The sequence below is a fragment of the Carcharhinus amblyrhynchos genome, unplaced genomic scaffold (genome assembly GCF_965287045.1).
Source record: "Carcharhinus amblyrhynchos unplaced genomic scaffold, sCarAmb.v2.hapA scaffold_87, whole genome shotgun sequence".
NCBI classification, from domain to species: domain Eukaryota; kingdom Metazoa; phylum Chordata; class Chondrichthyes; order Carcharhiniformes; family Carcharhinidae; genus Carcharhinus; species Carcharhinus amblyrhynchos.
Window position 1 is genome coordinate 558,433 of NW_027649827.1, and position 22,148 is coordinate 580,580.

General features: G+C 53.4%; 1 protein-coding gene across 5 annotated transcripts in view; it reads right to left on the reverse strand.

Annotated features, from left to right (window-relative positions):
- LOC145337975 (mitogen-activated protein kinase kinase kinase kinase 2-like) overlaps nt 1–22,148 on the reverse strand; it is a 67,746-nt gene that overhangs the window by 40,740 nt on the left and 4,858 nt on the right. For all 5 annotated transcript variants that reach the window (XM_080182759.1, XM_080182757.1, XM_080182758.1 and 2 more), the window contains exons 2-10: nt 7,725–7,782; nt 6,714–6,804; nt 5,904–5,968; nt 4,931–4,986; nt 4,163–4,210; nt 2,801–2,843; nt 1,656–1,728; nt 1,265–1,396; nt 103–165 (exon numbers count right to left, since the gene is read on the reverse strand). In XM_080182759.1, the coding sequence (XP_080038885.1) occupies nt 103–165; nt 1,265–1,396; nt 1,656–1,728; nt 2,801–2,843; nt 4,163–4,210; nt 4,931–4,986; nt 5,904–5,968; nt 6,714–6,804; nt 7,725–7,782 (629 nt within the window). The remainder of the gene's footprint in view (nt 1–102; nt 166–1,264; nt 1,397–1,655; nt 1,729–2,800; nt 2,844–4,162; nt 4,211–4,930; nt 4,987–5,903; nt 5,969–6,713; nt 6,805–7,724; nt 7,783–22,148) is intronic.

Below are 22,148 nucleotides of genomic sequence, written 5' to 3' on the forward strand. Positions count from 1 at the left end.
GATATTAACTCTGTTTGGGGGGAGCTTCGTAGCTGCAATGTCACTGTCAGCCCCCCCGCCCCACCTCATCCCCGTGCAGAAACCGAGGTTAGCCACACTCACCATTTCAGTTTATCCTTCAGTTTGGGGGGTTGGAAGTTACTTTTGGACATTAGCATCAGCGCCCTAGGGAGAAGAATAAGAAGTATCAACTCCATTCGTCCACTCACAAACATCCCAGGAACTCAGTCATTAAATTGTTCATTCATTTGGACATGCGAGCAGCCACAAAGGGTTAAACTGCATTGAGTTGTGTTGAGTAGACTCAGAGAGAATTGGGTTGGGTAGGGTTGGAATGGAGCGAGTTGGATCGGAGTGAGTTGGATTGAGGCGAGTTTGGATCGGAGTGAGTTGGATTGGAGCAAGTTTGGATCGGAGTGAGTGGATTGGAGCGAGTTTGGATCGGAGTGAGTGGATTGGAGCGAGTTTGGATCGGAGTGAGTTGGATTGGAGCGAGTCAGGTCGGAGTGAATTGGATTGGAGCGAGTTGGGTCAGAGCGAGTTAGGTCGGAGTGAGTTGGATCGGAGTGAGTTAGATTGGAGTGATTTGGGTCGGAGCGAGTTGGATCGGAGTGAGTCGGGTTGGAGCAAGTTGGATCGGAGTGAGTTGGATTGGAGCGAGTTTGGATCGGAGTGAGTTGGATTGGAGCGAGTTTGGATCGGAGTGAGTTGGATTGGAGCGAGTTTGGATCGAAGTGAGTTGGATTGGAGCGAGTTGGGTCAGAGCGAGTTAGGTCGGAGTGAGTTGGATCGGAGTGAGTTAGATTGGAGTGATTTGGGTCGGAGCGAGTTGGATCGGAGTGAGTCGGGTCGGAGCAAGTTGGATCGGAGTGAGTTGGATTGGAGCGAGTTTGGATCGGAGTGAGTTGGATTGGAGCGAGTTTGGATCGGAGTGAGTTGGATTGGAGCGAGTTTGGATCGAAGTGAGTTGGATTGGAGCGAGTTGGGTCAGAGCGAGTCAGGTCGGAGTGAATTGGATCGGAGCAAGTTAGATTGGAGTGATTTTGGGTCGGAGCGAGTTGGATAGGAGTGAGTTGGATAGACTTGGTTGAGAGCCAGTGTGAGTCAGGTGGAGTGCCAGCAGTAGAAGGCGTGCACGTGAGGTTGTCGAGGGTGGTACGTCGGTGATGAGACAGGGCTGGTGTGTCTCTGCACGGTGGTTGGGGAACCCACAATGGGCTGGTCTGATTGTCCCCGTTTCTGGTGGTCTCCACTACCTCCTCACCTCATCGGGTGCAGGTCAAACATGGGAGGCTGCAACTCCGCCAACTCAATGGCCGTAATGCCCACTGCCCAGATGTCGCACTGCTGGTTGTAACCTCCCTTCTTCTCAACAGCCGCCACCTCGGGTGCCATCCTGTGTGGGTAGAGAGGTTGTAAGTATCTCGCCTGGGCTGGTCTTCCATCACCATCACCCTGGATTTACCAGTTGGAGCCCAAGCCCGCAAGTCCTTCGAATGCCGGTCTGAGAGCTGGCAGCTGGTCAGAACCGCCCCTCCCCCTCCCCCCCCCCACCCACACACCGTCCCTCACTTCTTCCCTCTCAGACGAGCTGCCCCTCGCATTGACCCTCCGACAAGGCGGCTCAGGGGCAGGGAGCCGAGATGATTATTTACCAGTACGGTGTGCCAATGAATGACTTGCGCTTGCCCACCGATGCCGTGAGTTCAGCCGAGACCCCAAAGTCAGCTACACATGAAGACAGAGAGAGAGAGAAAGAGAGAGACAGTCACTTACTTTGCCCTGTCTGCCCCCTAACCACCCCCCAGATACTACACTCCCACTGCCCAAGGAGTGTAGGGGTTAACACATCAATATACCCCATGGCACTGAGTGTTAGCCACCCATCACGGCCCTGTGTTCGATGACCAACATTGGTTCCCAGTCCGCTCATTTTAAAATTCTCATCCTGCTTTTCGAATCCCTCCTCGGCCATCTTGGAGAGAGTTACAGAACAAAGAGATCTAGGGGTACAGGTTCATAGCTCCTTGAAAGTGGAGTCACAGGTGGACAGAGTGGTGAAGAAGGCATTCGGCATGCTTGGTTTCATTGGTCAGAACATTGAATACAGGAGTTGGGGACGTCTTATTGAAGTTGTACAAGACATTGGTAAGGCCACACTTGGAATACTGTGCACAGTTCTGGTCACCCTATTATAGAAAGGATATTATTAAACTAGAAAGAGCGCAGAAAAGATTTACAAGGATGCTACCGGGACTTGGTGGATTGAGTTATAAGGAGAGGCTGGATAGACTGGGACTTTTTTCTCTGGAGTGTAGAAAGCTGAGGGGTGATCTTATAGAGGTCTATAAAATAATGAGGGGCACAGATCAGCTAGATAGTCAATATCTTTTCCCAAAGGTAGGGGAGTCTAAAACTAGAGGGCATAGGTTTAAGGTGAGAGGGGAGAGATACAAAAGGGTCCAGAGGGGCAATGTTTTCACACAGAGGGTGGTGAGTGTCTGGAACGAGCTGCCAGGGTTAGTAGTAGAGGCAGGTACAACTTTGTCTTTTAAAAAGCATTTAGACAATTAAATGGGTATGATGGGTATAGAGGGATATGGGCCAAATGCGGGCAATTGGGATTAGCTTAGGAATTTTTAAATAAAAAGATCGCCGTGGACAAGATGGGCCGAAGGGCCTGTTTCCATGCTGTAAACCTCTATGACCATGATTCTATCACCTCCCCTGAGCACCGCACTGGAGAACGTCTACCCAACGTACTGAGCAGCCCATTACAGCAGAACCAACCGCACCTCACCTAGTTTGACATCTCCACGGTCGGTCAGCAGGATATTCGCCCCCTGTGGAAAGGAGAAACGGAATGCCATATTAAACACCGCCATGTTCTTTCGACAGAGCCACTTCCCGTGTTCCCCTCCCCATCCATCCGCACTCCTTCCTCTATGATACACTCCTGCTGCAGTATGGGGACAAACCTGTCTGGGCTGACAAGTGGCAAAGAACATTCATGCCACACCAACGCCAGGCAATGACCATCACCAATAAGGCACACTCTAATCATCGTCCCTTAACATTCAATGGTGTAACCCTCCCCTCCCCATCGACATCCTGGGGGTTACCATCACTGAATCCCCCCCCCCACTATCAACATCCTGGGGGTTACCATCACTGAATCCCCCCACTATCAACATCCTGGGGGTTACCATCACTGAATCCCCCCCCACTATCAACATCCTGGGGGTCACCATCACTGAATCCCCCCACTATCAACATCCTGGGGGTTACCATCACTGAATCCCCCCACTATCAACATCCTGGGGGTTACCATCACTGAATCCCCCCCACTATCAACATCCTGGGGGTCACCATCACTGAATCCCCCCACTATCAACATCGTGGGGGTTACCATCATTGAATCCCCCCCACTATCAACATCCTGGGGGTTACCATTGACCAGAAACTGAGCTGGACCCAGCCATATAAATACTGTGGCTCCCAGAGCAGGTCAGAGGCTGGGAATCCTGTGGAGAGTAACTCACCTCCTGACTCCCCAAATCCTGTCCACCATCTACAGGAGTGTGATGGTGTGATGAAAAAGGACCCAACTTACCAACTCTCCACTCCTCGAGAAGGTTCGGGGGAGATTGAATCGAGATGTTCAGAATCTGGAAGGGTTTGGATCGAGTGAATAAGGAGAAAGTGTTTCCCAGTGTCAGGAGGGTGGGGAACCACAGGTGGAGGGGATACAGATTGAAGAGAATCGGGGAAAGAACCAGAGGGGGAGATGAGGAGAATGCTTTTTTTGCGAGTTGTTGTGATCTGGAAGGCGCTGCCTGAAAGGGCGGTGGAAGCAGATTCAATAGGAACTTTCAAAAGGGGGAAGATACTGGAAAAGGAGAGATTTACAGGCCTGTGGAGGAAAGAGCAGGGGGGAGTAACTGGATAAAGCTAGCACAGGAAGGATGGGCTGAATGTCCTCATCCTGATGTCCATGATTCTGGATAAGAATCAGAAGTAACATTCGCCACTCTCCTTCACCCTGACCAACCCAGAGTAACTGCGGCTAATTCCTTGCCTGAGGATCTTCCTGCAGTGTGTAATATTGAGAACCCACCCAGGACAGATACTTACACCAGATGATCACTCTCTCCACATTTACCTTAATATCTCGATGCATTTTCCCATTCCCGTGAAGATATTGGAGTCCCTTCAAATCACAAATTTAAACAATGCGTTAAGGAGAATGGAATCACTTCGTATACAAGTGCATACTAAATAAAGCTCCCTCTACACCGTCCCCCATCAAACACTCCCAGGACAGGTACAGCACAGGGTTAGATACAGAGTAAAGCTCCCTCTACACTGTCCCCCCCATCAAACACTCCCAGGACAGGTACAGCACGGGGTTAGATACAGAGTAAAGCTCCCTCTACACTGTCCCCCATCAAACACTCCCAGGACAGGTACAGCACGGGGTTAGATACAGAGTAAAGCTCCCTCTACACTGTCCCCCCATCAAACACTCCCAGGACAGGTACAGCACGGGGTTAGATACAGAGTAAAGCTCCCTCTACACTGTCCCCCCATCAAACACTCCCAGGACAGGTACAGTACGGGGTTAGATACAGAGTAAAGCTCCCTCTACACTGTCCCCATCAAACACTCCCAGGACAGGTACAGCACGCGGTTAGATACAGAGTAAAGCTCCCTCTACACTGTCCCCCATCAAACACTCCCAGGACAGGTACAGCACGGGGTTAGATACAGAGTAAAGCTCCCTCTACACTGTCCCCCCATCAAACACTCCCAGGACAGGTACAGCACGGGGTTAGATACAGAGTAAAGCTCCCTCTAACACTGTCCCCCCATCAAACATACCCTCGGACAGTGACTACCCTGATTGTGAGTTGGATGTGTGAGTGCTTACCTGTAGCGTTTCTCTGCAGATGTAGGCAATTTGTTTCTCAGTCAAGGGGCCGGTAACTGTGAGGAAGAGGAAATTGCAGGATAGAAACCAATTGAGATCTACATGGCAACTGGATACAGTGATAGCATCTTATTCCCTGTCTCCATCACGCTAACTGCAATCACTCTCACTCAAGTGTAGACTAGGGCAGACAATCGCTACTCAAACACACTCAGACATTGTCTGCTCTGTTCTAGACAGCACAGGATACTAAAGAAATCCATATCGATCCCAGACCAGGGTATCCGCGTGATCAGAATCTCGTCGCCCCTCACACCTTCCCTGACATCCATCTGCCCCTGGTCTGCTAGTGTCCGCATTTCAAATCCCCTCCCTATCTCTGTAACCTCCTCCAGCCCCTACACCCCATCCCCATCTCTGTAACCTCCTCCAGCCCCTATACCCCCCTCCCTACCTCTGTAACCTCCTCCAGTCCCTACACCCCCCTCCCTGTCTCTGTAACCTCCTCCAGCCCCTACACCCCCCTCCCTATCTCTGTAACCTCCTCCAGTCCCTACAACACTCCAAGATCTCTGTGCTCCTCCAATTCCGGCCTGTGAAGTAACCCCCAGTACCCATCGCTCTGCCATTGCCAGCCGGACCTTCAGCTGCCTGGAATTCCCTCCCTAAACCTCGCTGCCTGGCTCTCCCTCCCACTAACTCGATCTCCCCCTCTGCCTCGCTCCAACCCTCCCTCTGCCTCACTCTTTCTCTCTCCCCCTCTGCCTCGCTCTCTCCCTCCACTTCTGCCTCGCTCTCTCTCCCATTCTGCCTCGCTCTCTCTCCCATTCTCCTTGCTATTTCAAAACACTGCTTAAGGTTGCCATCCACCCTTGTAGCACTTTGGATGGGTCATAAAATAATTCATGCACAGCAGGAGGCCATTCTGCCACTTCAGGCCTGCTGTACACAGTCTCCAATGGTAATGACTTACTCTGGTAGATATCCTGTAGGGATCCTCCCCCACAGTATTCCATACAAATCCACATCCGGTTATTCCTGGAGGATAATTAACAAATGAGAGGACATTAAGGAATGGCCAGGTCACCTCTGTCCCCCCACCCCCTCAACCAAAAGCTACAGCTAACCAAACAGTGTGACGCATTCAGACACTCTGTCACTGCACAGAATCGTATCACACCGAGAGAGAGAGAGAGAGAGAGAGGGGTCAGGTCCAGGGGGCTGTGAAAGGGCCAACACATTACTCAGAGCCCATCAGAGGGTCAGTGCTGAGGGAGCGCCGCACTGTAGGAGGGTCAGTGCCGAGGGAGCGCCGCACTGTGGGAGGGTCAGTGCCGAGGGAGCGCCGCACTGTGGGAGGGTCGGTGCTGAGGGAGCGCCGCACTGTGGGAGGGTCGGTGCTGAGGGAGCGCCGCACTGTGGGAGGGTCAGTGCTGAGGGACGCAGCACTGTGGGAGGGTCAGTGCTGAGGGACGCAGCACTGTGGGAGGGTCAGTGCTGAGGGAGCGCCGCACTGTGGGAGGGTCAGTGCTGAGGGAGCGCCGCACTGTGGGAGGGTCAGTGCTGAGGGAGTGCCGCACTGTGGGAGGGTCAGTGCTGGGGAGCGCCGCACTGTGGGAGGGTCAGTGCTGAGGGAGCGCCGTACTGTGGGAGGGTCAGTGCTGAGCGAGTGCCGTACTGTGGGAGGGTCAGTGCTGAGGGAGTGCCGCACTGTGGGAGGGTCAGCGCTGAGGGAGCGCTGCACTGTGGTTGGGGGGGTGGGGTACTGCGTGATTCCACTCACCTATAATAACTGGCAAAAAATGCAACAATATTCTTGTGTTTACAACCTTTCATCATCGTAATCTCCATCTGAAGGGAAGAGATATCGTCACCTGCGGAGAGAACGGAGCAAATTCAGGTGCATCAGTGTATATCCTGTGGGTGAGCCGCCATCTTGAACCCGCAGCACACCCCGTGTGGTGTAGGTACACCCACAGCACTGTTAGGGAGGGAGTTCCAGGATTTTGACCCCAGCCACAGTGAAGGAACGGCCGATATATTTCCAAGTCGGGATGGTGAGTGACTCGGAGGGGGAACTTGCAGGTGGTGGTGTTCCCCATGTGTCTGCTGCCCCTTGTCCTTCTAGATGGTAGAGGTGGCGGGTTGTGAGTTCCCTGAGCAGTGTTAGTCTCTGCTATCACACAGGGATAGCTGAGTGATACTTCTGTCCTGACTGGAAAATCTCCAGGTGTACAATCTCGTTTCACTCATGAAGCTCCGACAGTCTGATAGGGGTCTGTGCTGGGCCTGTGTTGAGCTTGTGCTGACCTGTGCTGGGCCTGTGTTGGGTCTATATTGAGCCTGCATTGGACCTGTGCTGGACTGTGTAGGGCCTGTGCTGCGCCTGAGTTGGACCCGTGCTGGGGCTGTGTTGGGCTTGTGCTGGACCTGCACTGGGGCTATGCTGGACCTGCATTGGACCTGTGCTGGACTGTCTTGGGCCTGCGTTGGACCTGTGCTGGACTGTGTTGGGCCTGTGCTGCGTCTGTGTTGGACCCGTGCTGGGCCTGTGTTAGACCTGTGCTGGACTGTGTTGGGCCTGCGTTGGACTTGTGCTGGACTGTGTTGGGCCTGCATTGGGCCTGTGCTGGACTGTGTTGGGCCTGCATTGGACCTGTGCTGGACTGTGTTGGGCCTGCATTGGACATGTGCTGTGCCACGAGACAGACTCGAACCTGGTTGAGTTGTCCGCTGGTTAACCAGTATCGCGGAGACTTTGTTTACCAACCGTTGTTATTGAACCTGCACTCACCAGGATCCAGTTTGATGACCTTCACCGCAGAAAGTTCACTGGTCTCCATGTTACGAGCCTGGAGAACAGAGGAGATTACAGTTAACACAAGGAACTGTACACATCAGCCCCGGGGCAGGGGGGCCATGTAAACTATCCCTAAACTCCAGACACACACATTCAGACTAAAACCTCGGGGCTCCCAAAATAGCCCAACAAACAAGGCTTTAGGGTCACAGTGCAGCGCTCCCTCAGCACCGACCCTCCCACAGTGCGGCGCTCCCTCAGCACCGACCCTCCCACAGTGCGGCGCTCCCTCAGCACCGACCCTCCCGCAGTGCGGCGCTCCCTCAGCACCGACCCTCCCACAGTGCGGCGCTCCCTCAGCACCGACCCTCCCACAGTGCGGCGCTCCCTCAGCACCGACCCTCCCACAGTGCGGCGCTCCCTCAGCACCGACCCTCCCACACTGCGGCGCTCCCTCAGCACCGACCCTCCCACACTGCGGCGCTCCCTCAGCACCGACCCTCCCACACTGCGGCGCTCCCTCAGCACCGACCCTCCCACACTGCGGCGCTCGCTCAGCACCGACCCTCCCACAGTGCGGCGCTCCCTCAGCACTGACCCTCCCACACTGCGGCGCTCCCTCAGCACCGACCCTCCCACACTGCGGCGCTCCCTCAGCACTGACCCTCCCACAGTGCCGCAGGCGTGACAGGGGACTATATCCTGTTTGACAATTACTCTCATGATGTTAAAGGTGCTACATAAATTCTGAGTTTTGTTTTTGAGCATTTTGCCAACATCTAAACTGGAGTTTAGAAGAGTGAGAGGGGATCTGATAGAAACTTATAAAATTCTAACAGGGTTAGACAGGGTAGATTCAGAAAGAATGTTCCTGATGGTGGGAGGAGTCCAGAACTAGGGGGGGTGATAGTTTGAGGATAAGGGGTAAACCTTTTAGAGCTGAGGTGAGGAGAAATTTCTTCACCCAGAGAGCGGTGGGATTCACTCCCACAGAAAGTAGTTGAGGCCAAAACGTTGTGTGATTTCAGGAAGGAATTAGATATCGCTCTTGGGGCTAAAGGGATCGAGGGATATGGGGGGGGATCAGGATATTGAATTTGATGATCAGCCATGATCAAAATGAATGGGAGAGCAGGCTCGAAGGGCCGAATGGCCTCCTCCTTTCCGTGGCTTTTTAACAATCTCTCCCGTATATTTTCTGATCAATGAACAGGAGTCTTTGAGTAAAGTTTACTTATTATTGTCGCAAGTAAGGCTTACATTAACACTGCGTATTTACTGTGAAATCTCCTAGTTGCCACACTCCGGCACCTGTTCGGGTAACACAGAGAGAATTTAGCACGGCCAACGCACCCTAACCAGCACGTCTGTCGGACTGTGAGAGGAAACCGGAGCACCCGGAGGAAACTCACGCAGACATGGGGAGAACGTGCAGACTCCACACAGACAGTGACCCAAGCCGGGAATCGAACCCGGGTCCCTGGCGCTGTGAGGCAGCAGCGCTAACCCACTGTGCCATCGTGTCGTGAGAGGAGATGCCTTCTATCTGAATTACTCCTGGCGCGGGAGTGTATTTGCCATGTCTGCACACTCGATGGTTATGTGAGTGTAGCATTCTCACCCGGCCAGCAGTGGGGATTTGATTTGATTTGATTTATTATTGTCACGTGTATTGGGATACAGTGAAAAGTATTGTTTCTTGCGCGCTATACAGACAAAGCATACCATTCACAGAGAAGGAAAGGAGAGGGTGCAGAATGTAGTGTTACAGTCACAGCGAGGGTGTAGAGAAAGATCAACTTAATACGAAGTAAGTGCATTCAAAAGTCTGATAGCATTCATGGGAGCGAGTCCCACATTCTCCCCCACTCCCCGTGGGAGCGAGTCCCACATTCTCCCCCACTCCCCCCGTGGGAGCAAGTCCCACATTCTCCCCCACTCCCCGTGGGAGCGAGTCCCACATTCTCCCCCACTCCCCGTGGGAGCGAGTCCCACATTCTCCCCCCACTCCCCCCCCGTGGGAGCGAGTCCCACATTCTCCCCCCACTCCCCCCCCGTGGGAGCGAGTCCCACATTCTCCCCCACTCCCCGTGGGAGCGAGTCCCACATTCTCCCCCACTCCCCATGGGAGTGAGTCCCACATTCTCCCCCACTCCCCGTGGGAGCAAGTCCCACATTCTCCCCCACTCCCCATGGGAGCGAGTCCCACATTCTCCCCCACTCCCCGTGGGAGCGAGTCCCACATTCTCCCCCACTCCCCGTGGGAGCGAGTCCCACATTCTCCCCCCACTCCCCCCCCGTGGGAGTGAGTCCCACATTCTCCCCCACTCCCCCCGTGGGAGCGAGTCCCACATTCTCCCCCCACTCCCCCCCGTGGGAGCGAGTCCCACATTCTCCCCCACTCCCCGTGGGAGCGAGTCCCACATTCTCCCCCACTCCCCATGGGAGTGAGTCCCACATTCTCCCCCACTCCCCGTGGGAGCAAGTCCCACATTCTCCCCCACTCCCCATGGGAGCGAGTCCCACATTCTCCCCCACTCCCCGTGGGAGCGAGTCCCACATTCTCCCCCACTCCCCGTGGGAGCGAGTCCCACATTCTCCCCCCACTCCCCCCCCGTGGGAGCGAGTCCCACATTCTCCCCCCACTCCCCCCCCGTGGGAGCGAGTCCCACATTCTCCCCCCACTCCCCCCCCGTGGGAGCGAGTCCCACATTCTCCCCCACTCCCCCCGTGGGAGCGAGTCCCACATTCTCCCCCCACTCCCCCCCCGTGGGAGCGAGTCCCACACTCTCCCCCACTCCCCCCGCCGTGGGGGTGAGTCCCACGTTCTCCCCCCCGCTGGCCGGGTAAGGAAGATGGTGTTACGATGAAAGGTGGGGAGATTTCGGAAGGGTATTTCCGAGTGAGTGGGATCTGGGATTAATTTCTGTGTTTTTCCTTCCTTTTTAGCACCTGCTGTGGCTGCTGTACGACCTGGGGCACCTGAACAAGTGAGTGAACAAGGAGAGGGTGCAGGATGTAGTATTACAGTCACAGCTAGGGTGTAGAGAAAGATCAACTTAATGCGAGGTAGGTCCATTCAAAAGTCTGACAGCAGCAGGAAGAAGCTGTTCTTGAGTCGGTCGGTATGGGACCTCAGACTTTTGTATCTTTTTCCTGACGGAAGAAGATGGAAGAGAGAATGTCTGGGATGCGTGGGGGTCCTTAATGATGCTGGCTGCTTTTCCCAAGGCAGTGGGAAGTGTAGACGGAGTCAATGGATGGGAGGCTGGTTTGTGTGATGGACTGGGCTACATTCACGACCCTTTTGTAGTTCCTTGTGGTCTTGGGCAGAGCAGGAGCCCAGACCAAGCTGTGATACAACCAGAAAGAATGCTTTCTATGGGACATCTGTAAAAGTTGATGGGAGTCGTAGCGGACACATCTCCTGAGAAAGTAGAGGCGTTGATGGGGCTCTCTTAACCATAGTGTCGGAAATTTGATACACTTCTGCTGGTGCAGTGGCAAGAACAGGAAGGTCAGTGCACTGTTGCAACAAGGGAGGAGCCAGTGGTGAGTAAGACTGTCTTGACGGCACAACCTCCCTCTGACAGAAGGAACTTGAGCCGTGACTGTTGTACACACATTCTAGAGACAGCCCCGGATGGCTAACCAAACCCATTCCCTCACCCTCTTCCCCGTCTCGTCCATGGGGACACAGCCAGGAGGGAGGTTCCCGACCCAGACAGGGTGGAAATTCTCATATCCAGAGCAGGGAAAAGGCACGGGGATTGGATCAAATGGAAGGAATATCGAGTCCCCACCCTCCATCCTGCGATTAAACAAACGCTCTTGCTTCCTGTTGTGGTGATAGTTTAGTCGCAGCAGCCCGGTCCGTGGGTGAACTGGTCTCCCTGTGACACACATCACCCAATAAATCCCACCACAATCCTCGCGGGAAATATCGCAGGGCATCAGCCGAGGTCTCCCACACTCCAGACCTAATCCACAATCGATTCAAGCAAAGAAAACGGCTGATCCGGGTGATGATCACATTGCTGTGTGTGGGATCGTGCTGTGTGTAAATTGGCTGCTGCCTTTCCCACGTTACAACAGGCAGCACACTTAAAAACAAAACTCCTTCAGTGTGGGTGACACATTTTGAGATGTCCTGAGGTGATGCTGTACCTGTCCTGGGAGTGTTTGATGGGGGACAGTGTAGAGGGAGCTTTACTCTGTATCTAACCCCGTGCTGTCCCTGTCCTGGGAGTGTTTGATGGGGGGACAGTGTAGAGAGAGCTTTACTCTGTATCTAACCCCGTGCTGTACCTGTCCTGGGAGTGTTTGATGGGGGGACAGTGTAGAGGGAGCTTTACTCTGTATCTAACCCCGTGCTGTACCTGTCCTGGGAGTGTTTGATGGGGGACAGTGTAGAGGGAGCTTTACTCTGTATCTAACCCCGTGCTGTACCTGTCCTGGGAGTGTTTGATGGGGGGACAGTGTAGAGAGAGCTTTACTCTGTATCTAACCCCGTGCTGTCCCTGTCCTGGGAGTGTTTGATGGGGGGACAGTGTAGAGGGAGCTTTACTCTGTATCTAACCCCGTGCTGTCCCTGTCCTGGGAGTGTTTGATGGGGGACAGTGTAGAGGGAGCTTTACTCTGTATCTAACCCCGTGCTGTACCTGTCCTGGGAGTGTTTGATGGGGGGGACAGTGTAGAGGGAGCTTTACTCTGTATCTAACCCCGTGCTGTACCTGTCCTGGGAGTGTTTGATGGGGGGGACAGTGTAGAGGGAGCTTTACTCTGTATCTAACCCCGTGCTGTACCTGTCCTGGGAGTGTTTGATGGGGGGACAGTGTAGAGGGAGCTTTACTCTGTATCTAACCCTGTGCTGTCCCTGTCCTGGGAGTGTTTGATGGGGGGGGACAGTGTAGAGGAAGCTTTACTCTGTATCTAACCCCGTGCTGTACCTGTCCTGGGAGTGTCTGACGGGGGACAGTGTAGAGGGAGCTTTACTCTGTATCTAACCCCGTGCTGTACCTGTCCTGGGAGTGTTTGATGGGGGACAGTGTAGAGGGAGCTTTACTCTGTATCTAACTCTGTGCTGTACCTGTCCTGGGAGTGTTTGATGGGGGACAGTGTAGAGGGAGCTTTACTCTGTATCTAACCCCGTGCTGTACCTGTCCTGGGAGTGTTTGATGGGGGGACAGTGTAGAGGGAGCTTTACTCTGTATCTAACCCCGTGCTGTACCTGTCCTGGGAGTGTTTGATGGGGGGACAGTGTAGAGGGAGCTTTACTCTGTATCTAACCCCGTGCTGTACCTGTCCTGGGAGTGTTTGATGGGGACAGTGTAGAGGGAGCTTTACTCTGTATCTAACCCCGTGCTGTACCTGTCCTGGGAGTGTTTGATGGGGGGACAGTGTAGAGGGAGCTTTACTCTGTATCTAACCCCGTGCTGTACCTGTCCTGGGAATGATGGGATTTGCATGGTGCTGTGTTCTGAGAACATCCTGTTTCGGAGGGTGGGAGTTGGATGGGTTGTGTTTCACACGTTCTGAAGCTGTGAGTGTGGGAGGGTGGAGTCGCGGTTCCGTTAAGAGAATTGTGGTTTCCCTTGGCACCTCTGTGACAGATTTCCTGTGTTGTATAACGTCTGTGCAGCGGGGCCCAGCTCACACACCGAGGGAGACAGTGCCTGCTGGAACAGGAGGAGGTTTGGTGTATCAACAGGCCTGGTGTTATCTTTCACAAAGGGAATACTACTGATGGGACGGCTGGGTTGCCCCAGTCTGCACAGTGCAATCCCATTAACAATCAATTGACTTCAATATAGCAATACTGATCTCTGCATTTTGATCACACTTTACGCTATTTTGACCTCCCCCTTCTTATGAAACACAGGAGGCCATTCAGCCCACCCTTCCTGTGCTACCGCTTTGAAAGATCCATCCAATTACTCCCTCCTCCCCCTCCTTCCCCCCACAGCCCTGGAAATCTCTCCTTTCCCAGTGTCTCTCCCCCCTTTTGAAAGTTCCTATTGAATCTGTTTCCACTGCCTTTTCAGGCAGCACCTTCCAGATCACAACAACTCGCAAAAAAATACATTTTCCTCCTCTCCCCCTCTGGAGGTTAGCACTGCTGCCTCACAGCGCCAGGGGCCCAGGTTCGATTCCCGCCTCGGGTCACTGTCTGTGTGGGAGTCTGCACGTTCTCCCCATGTCTGCGTGGGTTTCCTTCGGCTGCTCCGGTTTCCTCCCACAGTCCGAAAGACGTGCTGGTTAGGCTGCATTGGCCATGCTAAATACTCCCTCAGTGTAACCTAAACAAGCGCCGGAGTGTGGCGCCGACGGGATTTTCACAGTAACTTCATTGCAGTGTTGATGTAAACCTACTTGTGACAATAATAAATAGAACAAAGGAAAGTAAGCCATGATGTGGAGATTGCAACATTTGATTGGGGCAGGGACAGTGAGAAGTCTCACCGCACCAGGTTAAAGTCCAACAGGTTTATTTGGAAACACGAGCTTTTGGAGCACTGCTCCTTCGGCAGGTCAGTGGAGAACAAAGAACAGTACAGCACAGGAACAGAAGGGTCGGTGCCGAGGGAGCGCCGCACTGCGGGAGGGTCGCTGCCGAGGGAGCGCCGCACTGTGGGAGGGTCGGTGCCGAGGGAGCGCCGCACTGCGGGAGGGTCGGTGCTGAGGGAGTGCCGCACTGTGGGAGGGTCGGTGCCGAGGGAGCGCCGCACTGTGGGAGGGTCGGTGCCGAGGGAGCGCCGCACTGCAGGAGGGTCGGTGCTGAGGGAGTGCCGCACTGTGGGAGGGTCGGTGCCGAGGGAGCGCCGCACTGCGGGAGGGTCGGTGCCGAGGGAGCGTCGCATTGCGGGAGGGTCAGTGCCGAGGGAGCGCCGCACTGTTGGGGAGGTGCTGTCCTTCAGGATGAGACATTAAACTGAGGCTCCATCTGAACTCTCGGGGTGGGGGTAAAAGATCCCACGGCCTCTATCGCACTGTCCCCATCAAACACTCCCAGGACAGGGACAGCACGGGGTTAGATACAGAGTAAAGCTCCCTCTACACTGTCCCCCATCAAACACTCCCAGGACAGGTACAGCACGGGGTTAGATACAGAGTAAAGCTCCCTCTACACTGTCCCCCATCAAACACTCCCAGGACAGGTACAGCACAGGGTTAGATACAGAGTAAAGCTCCCTCTACACTGTCCCCCATCAAACACTCCCAGGACAGGTACAGCACGGGGTTAGATACAGAGTAAAGCTCCCTCTACACTGTCCCCCCATCAAACACTCCCAGGACAGGTACAGCACGGTGTTAGATACAGAGTAAAGCTCCGTCTACACTGTCCCCCATCAAACACTCCCAGGACAGGTACAGCACGGGGTTAGATACAGAGTAAAGCTTCTTCTACACTGTCCCCCCATCAAACACTCCCAGGACAGGGACAGCACGGGGTTAGATACAGAGTAAAGCTTCTTCTACACTGTCCCCCCATCAAACACTCCCAGGACAGGTACAGCACGGGGTTAGATACAGAGTAAAGCTCCCTCTACACTGTCCCCCATTAAACACTCCCAGGACAGGTACAGCACAGGGTTAGATGCAGAGTAAAGCTCCCTCTACACTGTCCCCCATCAAACACTCCCAGGACAGGTACAGCACGGGGTTAGATACAGAGTAAAGCTCCCTCTACACTGTCCCCCCATCAAACACTCCCAGGACAGGTACAGCACGGGGTTAGATACAGAGTAAAGTTCCCTCTACACTGTCCCCCCCATCAAACGCTCCCAGGACAGGTACAGCACGGGGTTAGATACAGAGTAAAGCTCTCTCTACACTGTGCCCCCCATCAAACACTCCCAGGACAGGTACAGCACGGGGTTAGATACAGAGTAAAGCTCCCTCTACACTGTCCCCCATCAAACACTCCCAGGACTGGTACAGCACGGGGTTAGATACAGAGTAAAGCTCCCTCTACACTGTCCCCATCAAACACTCCCAGGACAGGTACAGCACGGGGTTAGATACAGAGTAAAGCTCCCTCTACACTGTCCCCCCATCAAACACTCCAGGACAGGTACAGCACGGGGTTAGATACAGAGTAAAGCTCCCTCTACACTGTCCCCCCCATCAAACACTCCCAGGACAGGTCCAGCCCGGGTTTAGATTCAGAATGAAAGGTGTTGGAGTAAAAATGTCTGTTTTCCCTGTAGAATAGGGGCAACACAGTGGCACAGTGGGTTAGCATTGCAGCCTCACAGCGCCAGGGACCCGGGTTCGATTCCCGGCTTGGGTCTCCGTCTGTGTGGAGTCTGCACATTCTCCCCGTGTCTGCGTGGGTTTACTCCGGATGAAACATACAGAACCACAGAACATTACAGCACAGTACGGGCCCTTCGGCCCTCGATGTTGTGCCGAGCTATGTCCCAAACCCAAGATCAGTCTATCCCACTCCCTATCATTCTGGAGTGCTCCACGTGCCTATCCAATAACCGCTGGAAAGTTCCTCTCGAGTGTCCGACTCGGATGCTCCGGTTTCGTCCCACGGTCCGAAAGACGTGCTGGGTTAGGGTGCTAAATTCACCCTCAGTGTAACCCGAACAGCAGTGCGGCGACTGGGGGGGTTTTCACAGTAACTTCATTGTAGTGTTAATGTAAGCCTTACTTGTGACAGTAATAAATAAGCTTTCGAATTCGCTCGCCGCGTTTGGCGGGGGGAGGTGTGTCTTTTGTAACTGACACTGGGCTGTTCTGTCAATAACAGTGAAATTTTAGAAGTACAGGCTACAGGAAAACCACAGGTGTTACTGAAGTGGGACTTCCTGTACCCGTTGCCAGCATGAGTGTGTCAGAGAATCTGCAGCTCTGTCTGTCTATCAGCAGGGCCGTGTCCATTCCCACATTCCTTCCCCTGCTGCGATCCGCGTCTGGGGGACAGTCGATCGCGCCTGTAGCGATGGTATTCTGTACAGCCCTGACTGTACTGTTCCCCTCTCCCCCTGCGAGTACTGACATTGAGGGTGTTGCTGAGATATTCTGGCACCGCGCCCCTGAAGTTTAAAACTTTATTTATTGGTGTCACAAGTGGGCTCACATTAACACCGCAATGAAGTTTATTTATCAGTGTCACAAGTAGGCTTACACCAACACTGCAATCAAGTTACTGTGAAAATCCCCTAGTCCCCCACACTCCTGTTTGGGATACACTGAGGGAGGATTTAGCACGGCCCAATGCACCCTAACCCAGCACGTCTCTCGGACTGTGGGAGGAGACCGGAGCACCCGGAGGAAACCCACGCAGACACGGGGAGAACGTGCAGGCTCCGCACAGACCAGTGAACCGAGCCGGGAGTCGAACCCGGGTCCGGGGGGGAGTCTGCCCTCTGGGAAAGGGGCAGGCTGAAGGTTCTGGGGCCTCCTGTCTCCAAGTGGAATGCCCACTGGTAGGCATGAGGTTGTGTGAATGGTTAATGGGCTGTTACACCGGGCCATCGCAGTCAAGGTGAAGCCATTTCTACACCTCCCAGTACACATGGGACTTCTGGAAACTCTCCTGTAGCCAGTGAGGATACAAAGATTTCTCTCAAAGCCCCAACAATTTCCACCCTTGTCTCTCTCAGTATTCTGGGGTATATCCCTTAATGTTTCTCAAGCATCCCTATACCTCCTCCTTTTCGATCTCAACATGACTCAAACTATCTACACAACCTTTCCCATTGGGTTTAAATGCTGGCAAGTCATGTTGCAGCTTTATAGAACCTTAGTTAGGCCGCACTTGGAATATAGTGTTCAATTCTGGTCACCACACTACATAAGAACATAAGAAATAGGAGCAGGAGTAGGCCATCTAGCCCCTCGAGCCTGCCCCGCCATTCAATAAGATCATGGCTGATCTGTCGTGGCTCAGTTCCACATTCCCGCCCTCTCCCCATAACCCTTAATCCCCTCGCTTATCAAAAACCTATCAACCCACGTCTTAAAAATATTGAGCGAGGCAGCCTCCACCACTTCAACGGGCAGAGAATTCCAGAGATTCACCACCCTTTGAGTGAAGAAGTTCCTCCTCAACTCCGTTCTAAACCGCCCCCCCTTTATCTTGAGGCTGTGCCCCCTAGTCCTACTGTCCTTTCTGAGCAGGAAGAGCCTCTCCACCTCTATCCTATCCATCCCATTCAACATCTTATACGTCTCAATGAGATCTCCCCTCATTCTTCTAAACTCTAACGAGTACAAGCCTAGCTTATTCAGCCTCTCCTCATAGCTCAACCCCCTCAACTCCGGTATCAGCCTAGTAAACCTCCTCTGCCCTCCCTCCAAGGCCAAAATATCCTTGCGCAGGTGCAGCGACCAAAACTGCACACAGTACTCCAGCTGCGGCCTCACCAGCGCCCTATACAGCTGCAGCAAGACCTCCCTACTTTTATATTCAATCCCCCTCGCTACGAAGGCCAGCATCCCATTCGCCTTCCTGACCACCTGCTGCACCTGCAGGCTGGGTTTTTGCGACTCATGCACAAGGACCCCGAGGTCCCTCTGCACCGTCGCCTGCTGCAGTTTTTCACCACGTAAGTAATAGTCCTTCCTACCATTATTCCTACCAAAGTGGACAACCTCACATTTGCCAACATTAAATTCCATTTGCCAGTTCCTGGCCCATTTGCCCAGCCTATCTAGATCCTTCTGCAGACTCTCCACACCCTCGCACAATTTGCCGTTCCACGAATCTTGGTGTCATCAGCAAATTTCGACACCATACACTCGGTTCCCTCCTCCAGATCATCTATATAAATGGTAAATAGCTGAGGCCCCAGCACCGACCCCTGGGGCACTCCACTAGTCACCAACCTCCAATCTGAATAGCACCCATTGACCCCCACTCTCTGCCTCCTATTTGACAGCCAATCCTCTATCCACGCTAACACCCTACCCCCAACTCCATGTCCCCTGACCTTCTGTAATAACCTCTTGTGAGGTACCTTGTCAAACGCCTTCTGAAAATCAAGAAACACCACATCCACCAGCTCTACCAGAAGGATGTGGAGGCTTTGGAGAGGGGACAGAAAAGATTTACCAGGATGTTGCCCTGGTATGGAGGGCATTAGCTATGAGGAGAGGTTGGAGAAACTTGGTTTGTTCTCACTGGAGTGACGGAGGTTGAGGGGAGACCTGATAGAAGTCTACAAGATTATGAAGGACAGAGTGGATAGTCAGAGGCTTTTTCCCAGGGTGGAAGAGTCAATTACTAGGGGGGGGGCACAGGTTTAAGGTGCGAGGGGCAAGGTTTAAAGGAGATGTACGAGGCAAGTTTTTTACACAGAGGGTGGTGGGTGCCTGGAACTCGCTGCCGGGGGAGGGAGTGGAAGCGGATACGATAGTGAGTTTTAGCAGTATCTTGACAAATACATGAATAGGATGGGAATAACATAAGAACTAGGAGCAGGAGTCGGCCATCTGTCCCCTCGATCCTGCTCCGCCATTCAATAAGATCATGGCTGATCTTTTCATGGACTCAGCTCCACTTACCCGCCCGCTCACCATAACCCTTAATTCCTTTACTGTTCAAAAATCTATCCATCCTTGCCTTAAAAACATTCAATGAGGGAGCCTCAACTGGGCAGGGAATTCCACAGATTCACAACCCTTTGTGTGAAGAAGTTCCTCCTCAACTCAGTCCTAAATCTGCTCCCTCTTATTTTGAGGCCATGCCCCCTAGTTCTAGTTTCACCCACCAGTGGAAACAACCTCCCTGCTTCTATCTTATCGATTCCCTTCATAATCTTATATGTTTCTATAATATTTCCCCTCATTCTTCTGAATTCCAATGAGTATAGTCCCAGTCTACTCAGTCTCTCCTCATAATCCAATCCTCTCAACTCCGGAATCACCCTAGTGAATCTCCTCTGCACCCCCTCCAGTGCCAGTATATCCTTTCTCAAGTAAGGAGACCAAAAGAGTACCCAGTACTCCAGGTGTAGAGGGATATGGTCCCTGGAAGGGTAGGGGGTTTTAGTTCAGTCGGGGCAGCATGGTCGGTGCAGGAGGGGGCGAAGGGCCTGTTCCTGTGCTGGAATTTTCTTTGTACTCAATTTCTAGGGCGACGTACGTCCACGTGACACACACGTGACGCACTGATGAAACATGCCAAAGTCACACGGTCGCACAGGGCCACTTGCTCCCTTGCTCAGTCTTGTTTTGTGAAACTTCAGGAAGGAAGATTGAGAAAGGTTCTTGGCAAGGCGGGTTGGTGGGCAGGAAAATTGCACCAAGCCACCATCCCTCGGCCTCTGCTGGGCTGTCTGACCACACCCAGTGGCCTGAGTTTGTCGGGGTGGGAGGGAGCATTCGAGTCAGGGTCCCCCCACTGCTTCCAATGGTGTGCTTGCTGCTTAGGCACCTGGGCCAACTGGAGAGGGCAGGCGGGGAGATCAACCCCCGCTCTGACTCCAGCGATGCCCCTACTGGTTGAATAGCTGTGAATAACTGGCCGGGGGGGGGAGAGGTACAACACAGATATTAAAGGGAGGTTTTTCACCCAGAGGGTAGTGGGGGTATGGAATGCTCTGCCAAGCAAGGTGGTGGAGGCAAACACACTAGAGTCATTTAAGAGTAACTTAGACAGGCACGAGTGGGTTGGAGATGGGTGGATATAGGAGATTGTTTTAAATAAGGGTCGTCCCTAGTGAGGTAAATGGATATGGTACAATAATAATGTCTTTTTTTTCTTTTCATTCACAGGTTTTAAGTCGGTCCGCCTTGTTGTCCAACGAGGGGCATACACGCGATGGGTCGTACTGGGGCTGCTCTTGGTTGTTCGAGATTGGCCTCGTGCTTCATGTCGTTAGTGTGTGCCTAAACCGGACCAGATACTGGGCAAGTTGACAGCTCAGTGACTATCACTGATTGCTGTGCAGACACATGGATTTGGGCCGGTGTCTGTGGGAGTTTGCGCATTCTCCCTGTGCTTGCGTGGGTTTCCTCCGGGTGCTCCGGTTTCCTCCCACACCCCAAAGATGTGCTGTTAGGCTGATTGGCAGGAATAAATTGTCCCTAAATTAGTTTTCCCTCAATGTGGATGGCCATAAAACATTAGACAAGGGTCATGGGTGGAGGGGGAGACTGGCGGTGTTGGGATGACGGCGCGGGCTCGTTGGGCCGAAGGGCCTGTTTCCCAGGCTGTTTTTGTTCTTTGTGAGACCATCGCGGGCATTGAGAGCCAGTATCATCAGGAGAGAGGGGAAGGAGGTGCGGAGTGAGTGGGGGGGAAGGAGGTGCGGAGTGAGTGGGGGGGAAGGAGGTGCGGAGTGAGTGGGGGGGGAAGGAGGTGCGGAGTGAGTGGGGTGGAAGGAGGTGCGGAGTGAGTGGGGGGAAGGAGTTCCGGAGTGAGTGGGGGGGAAGGAGGTGCGGAGTGAGTGGGAGGGAGTGAGGTCTCAGCACCGTGGGTTAGCACTGCTCCCTCACAGCAGAAGTCTCACAACACCAGGTTAAAGTCCAACAGGTTTATTTGGTAACAAACACCACCAGCTTTCGGGGTGCTGCCCCTTCATCAGGTGAGTGGGGAGTTCTGATCACAAACAGGGTATATAAAGACACAAACTCAATTTACAGAATAATGGTTGGAATGTGAGTCTGTACAGGTAATAAGGTCTTAAAGGTACAGACAATGTGAGTGAAGAGAGGGTTAAGCACAGGTTAAGATGTGTATTGTCTCCACACAGGACATAGAGTGAGAGTTTGTAAGCCCAGGCAAGTGGTGGGGGGTTTGCTAGGGACCCGGGTTCGAATCCTAGCAAGAACCTGCAACCACCTAGTCTTAGCACACTGGATTAGCACTGCTGCCTCACAGCGCCAGGGACCCGGGTTCGATTCCTGGCTCGGGTCACTGTCTGTGTGGAGTCTGCACATTCTCCCCATGTCTGCGTGGGTTTCCTCCGGGTGCTCCGGTTTCCTCCCACAGTCCGAAAGACGTGCTGGTCAGGTACAAAATTCTCCCTCAGTGTAACCTGAACAGGTGCCAGAGTGCGACGACTAGGGGATTTCGCTTCATTGCAGTGTTAATGTAAGCCTTACTTGTGACACGAATACAAATAAACCTTAAAAAAAAAGTTCTGTGGGACAAAGGGGCCTTGGCGTGTTTGTCCACAGATCTCTGAAGGTGGAAAAGGCGGGTCTGTAGGGTGCTGAAAAAGGCAACTTGCCTTTAACCATGGGGGTATGGATCACAGAAGCAGAGAGGTCGTGATGGAGTTGTATCGAACTTTAGTGAGGCCACAGCTGGAGCACTGTGTACAGTTCTGGTCTCCACATTACAGGAAGAGTGTGGGGTGCAGAGGAGAGATTCAACAGGACGCTGCCTGGGATGGAGCGTTTGAGTTATGAAGAGAGGTTGGATAGGCTTGGGTTGTTTTCTCCAGAGCAGAGAGG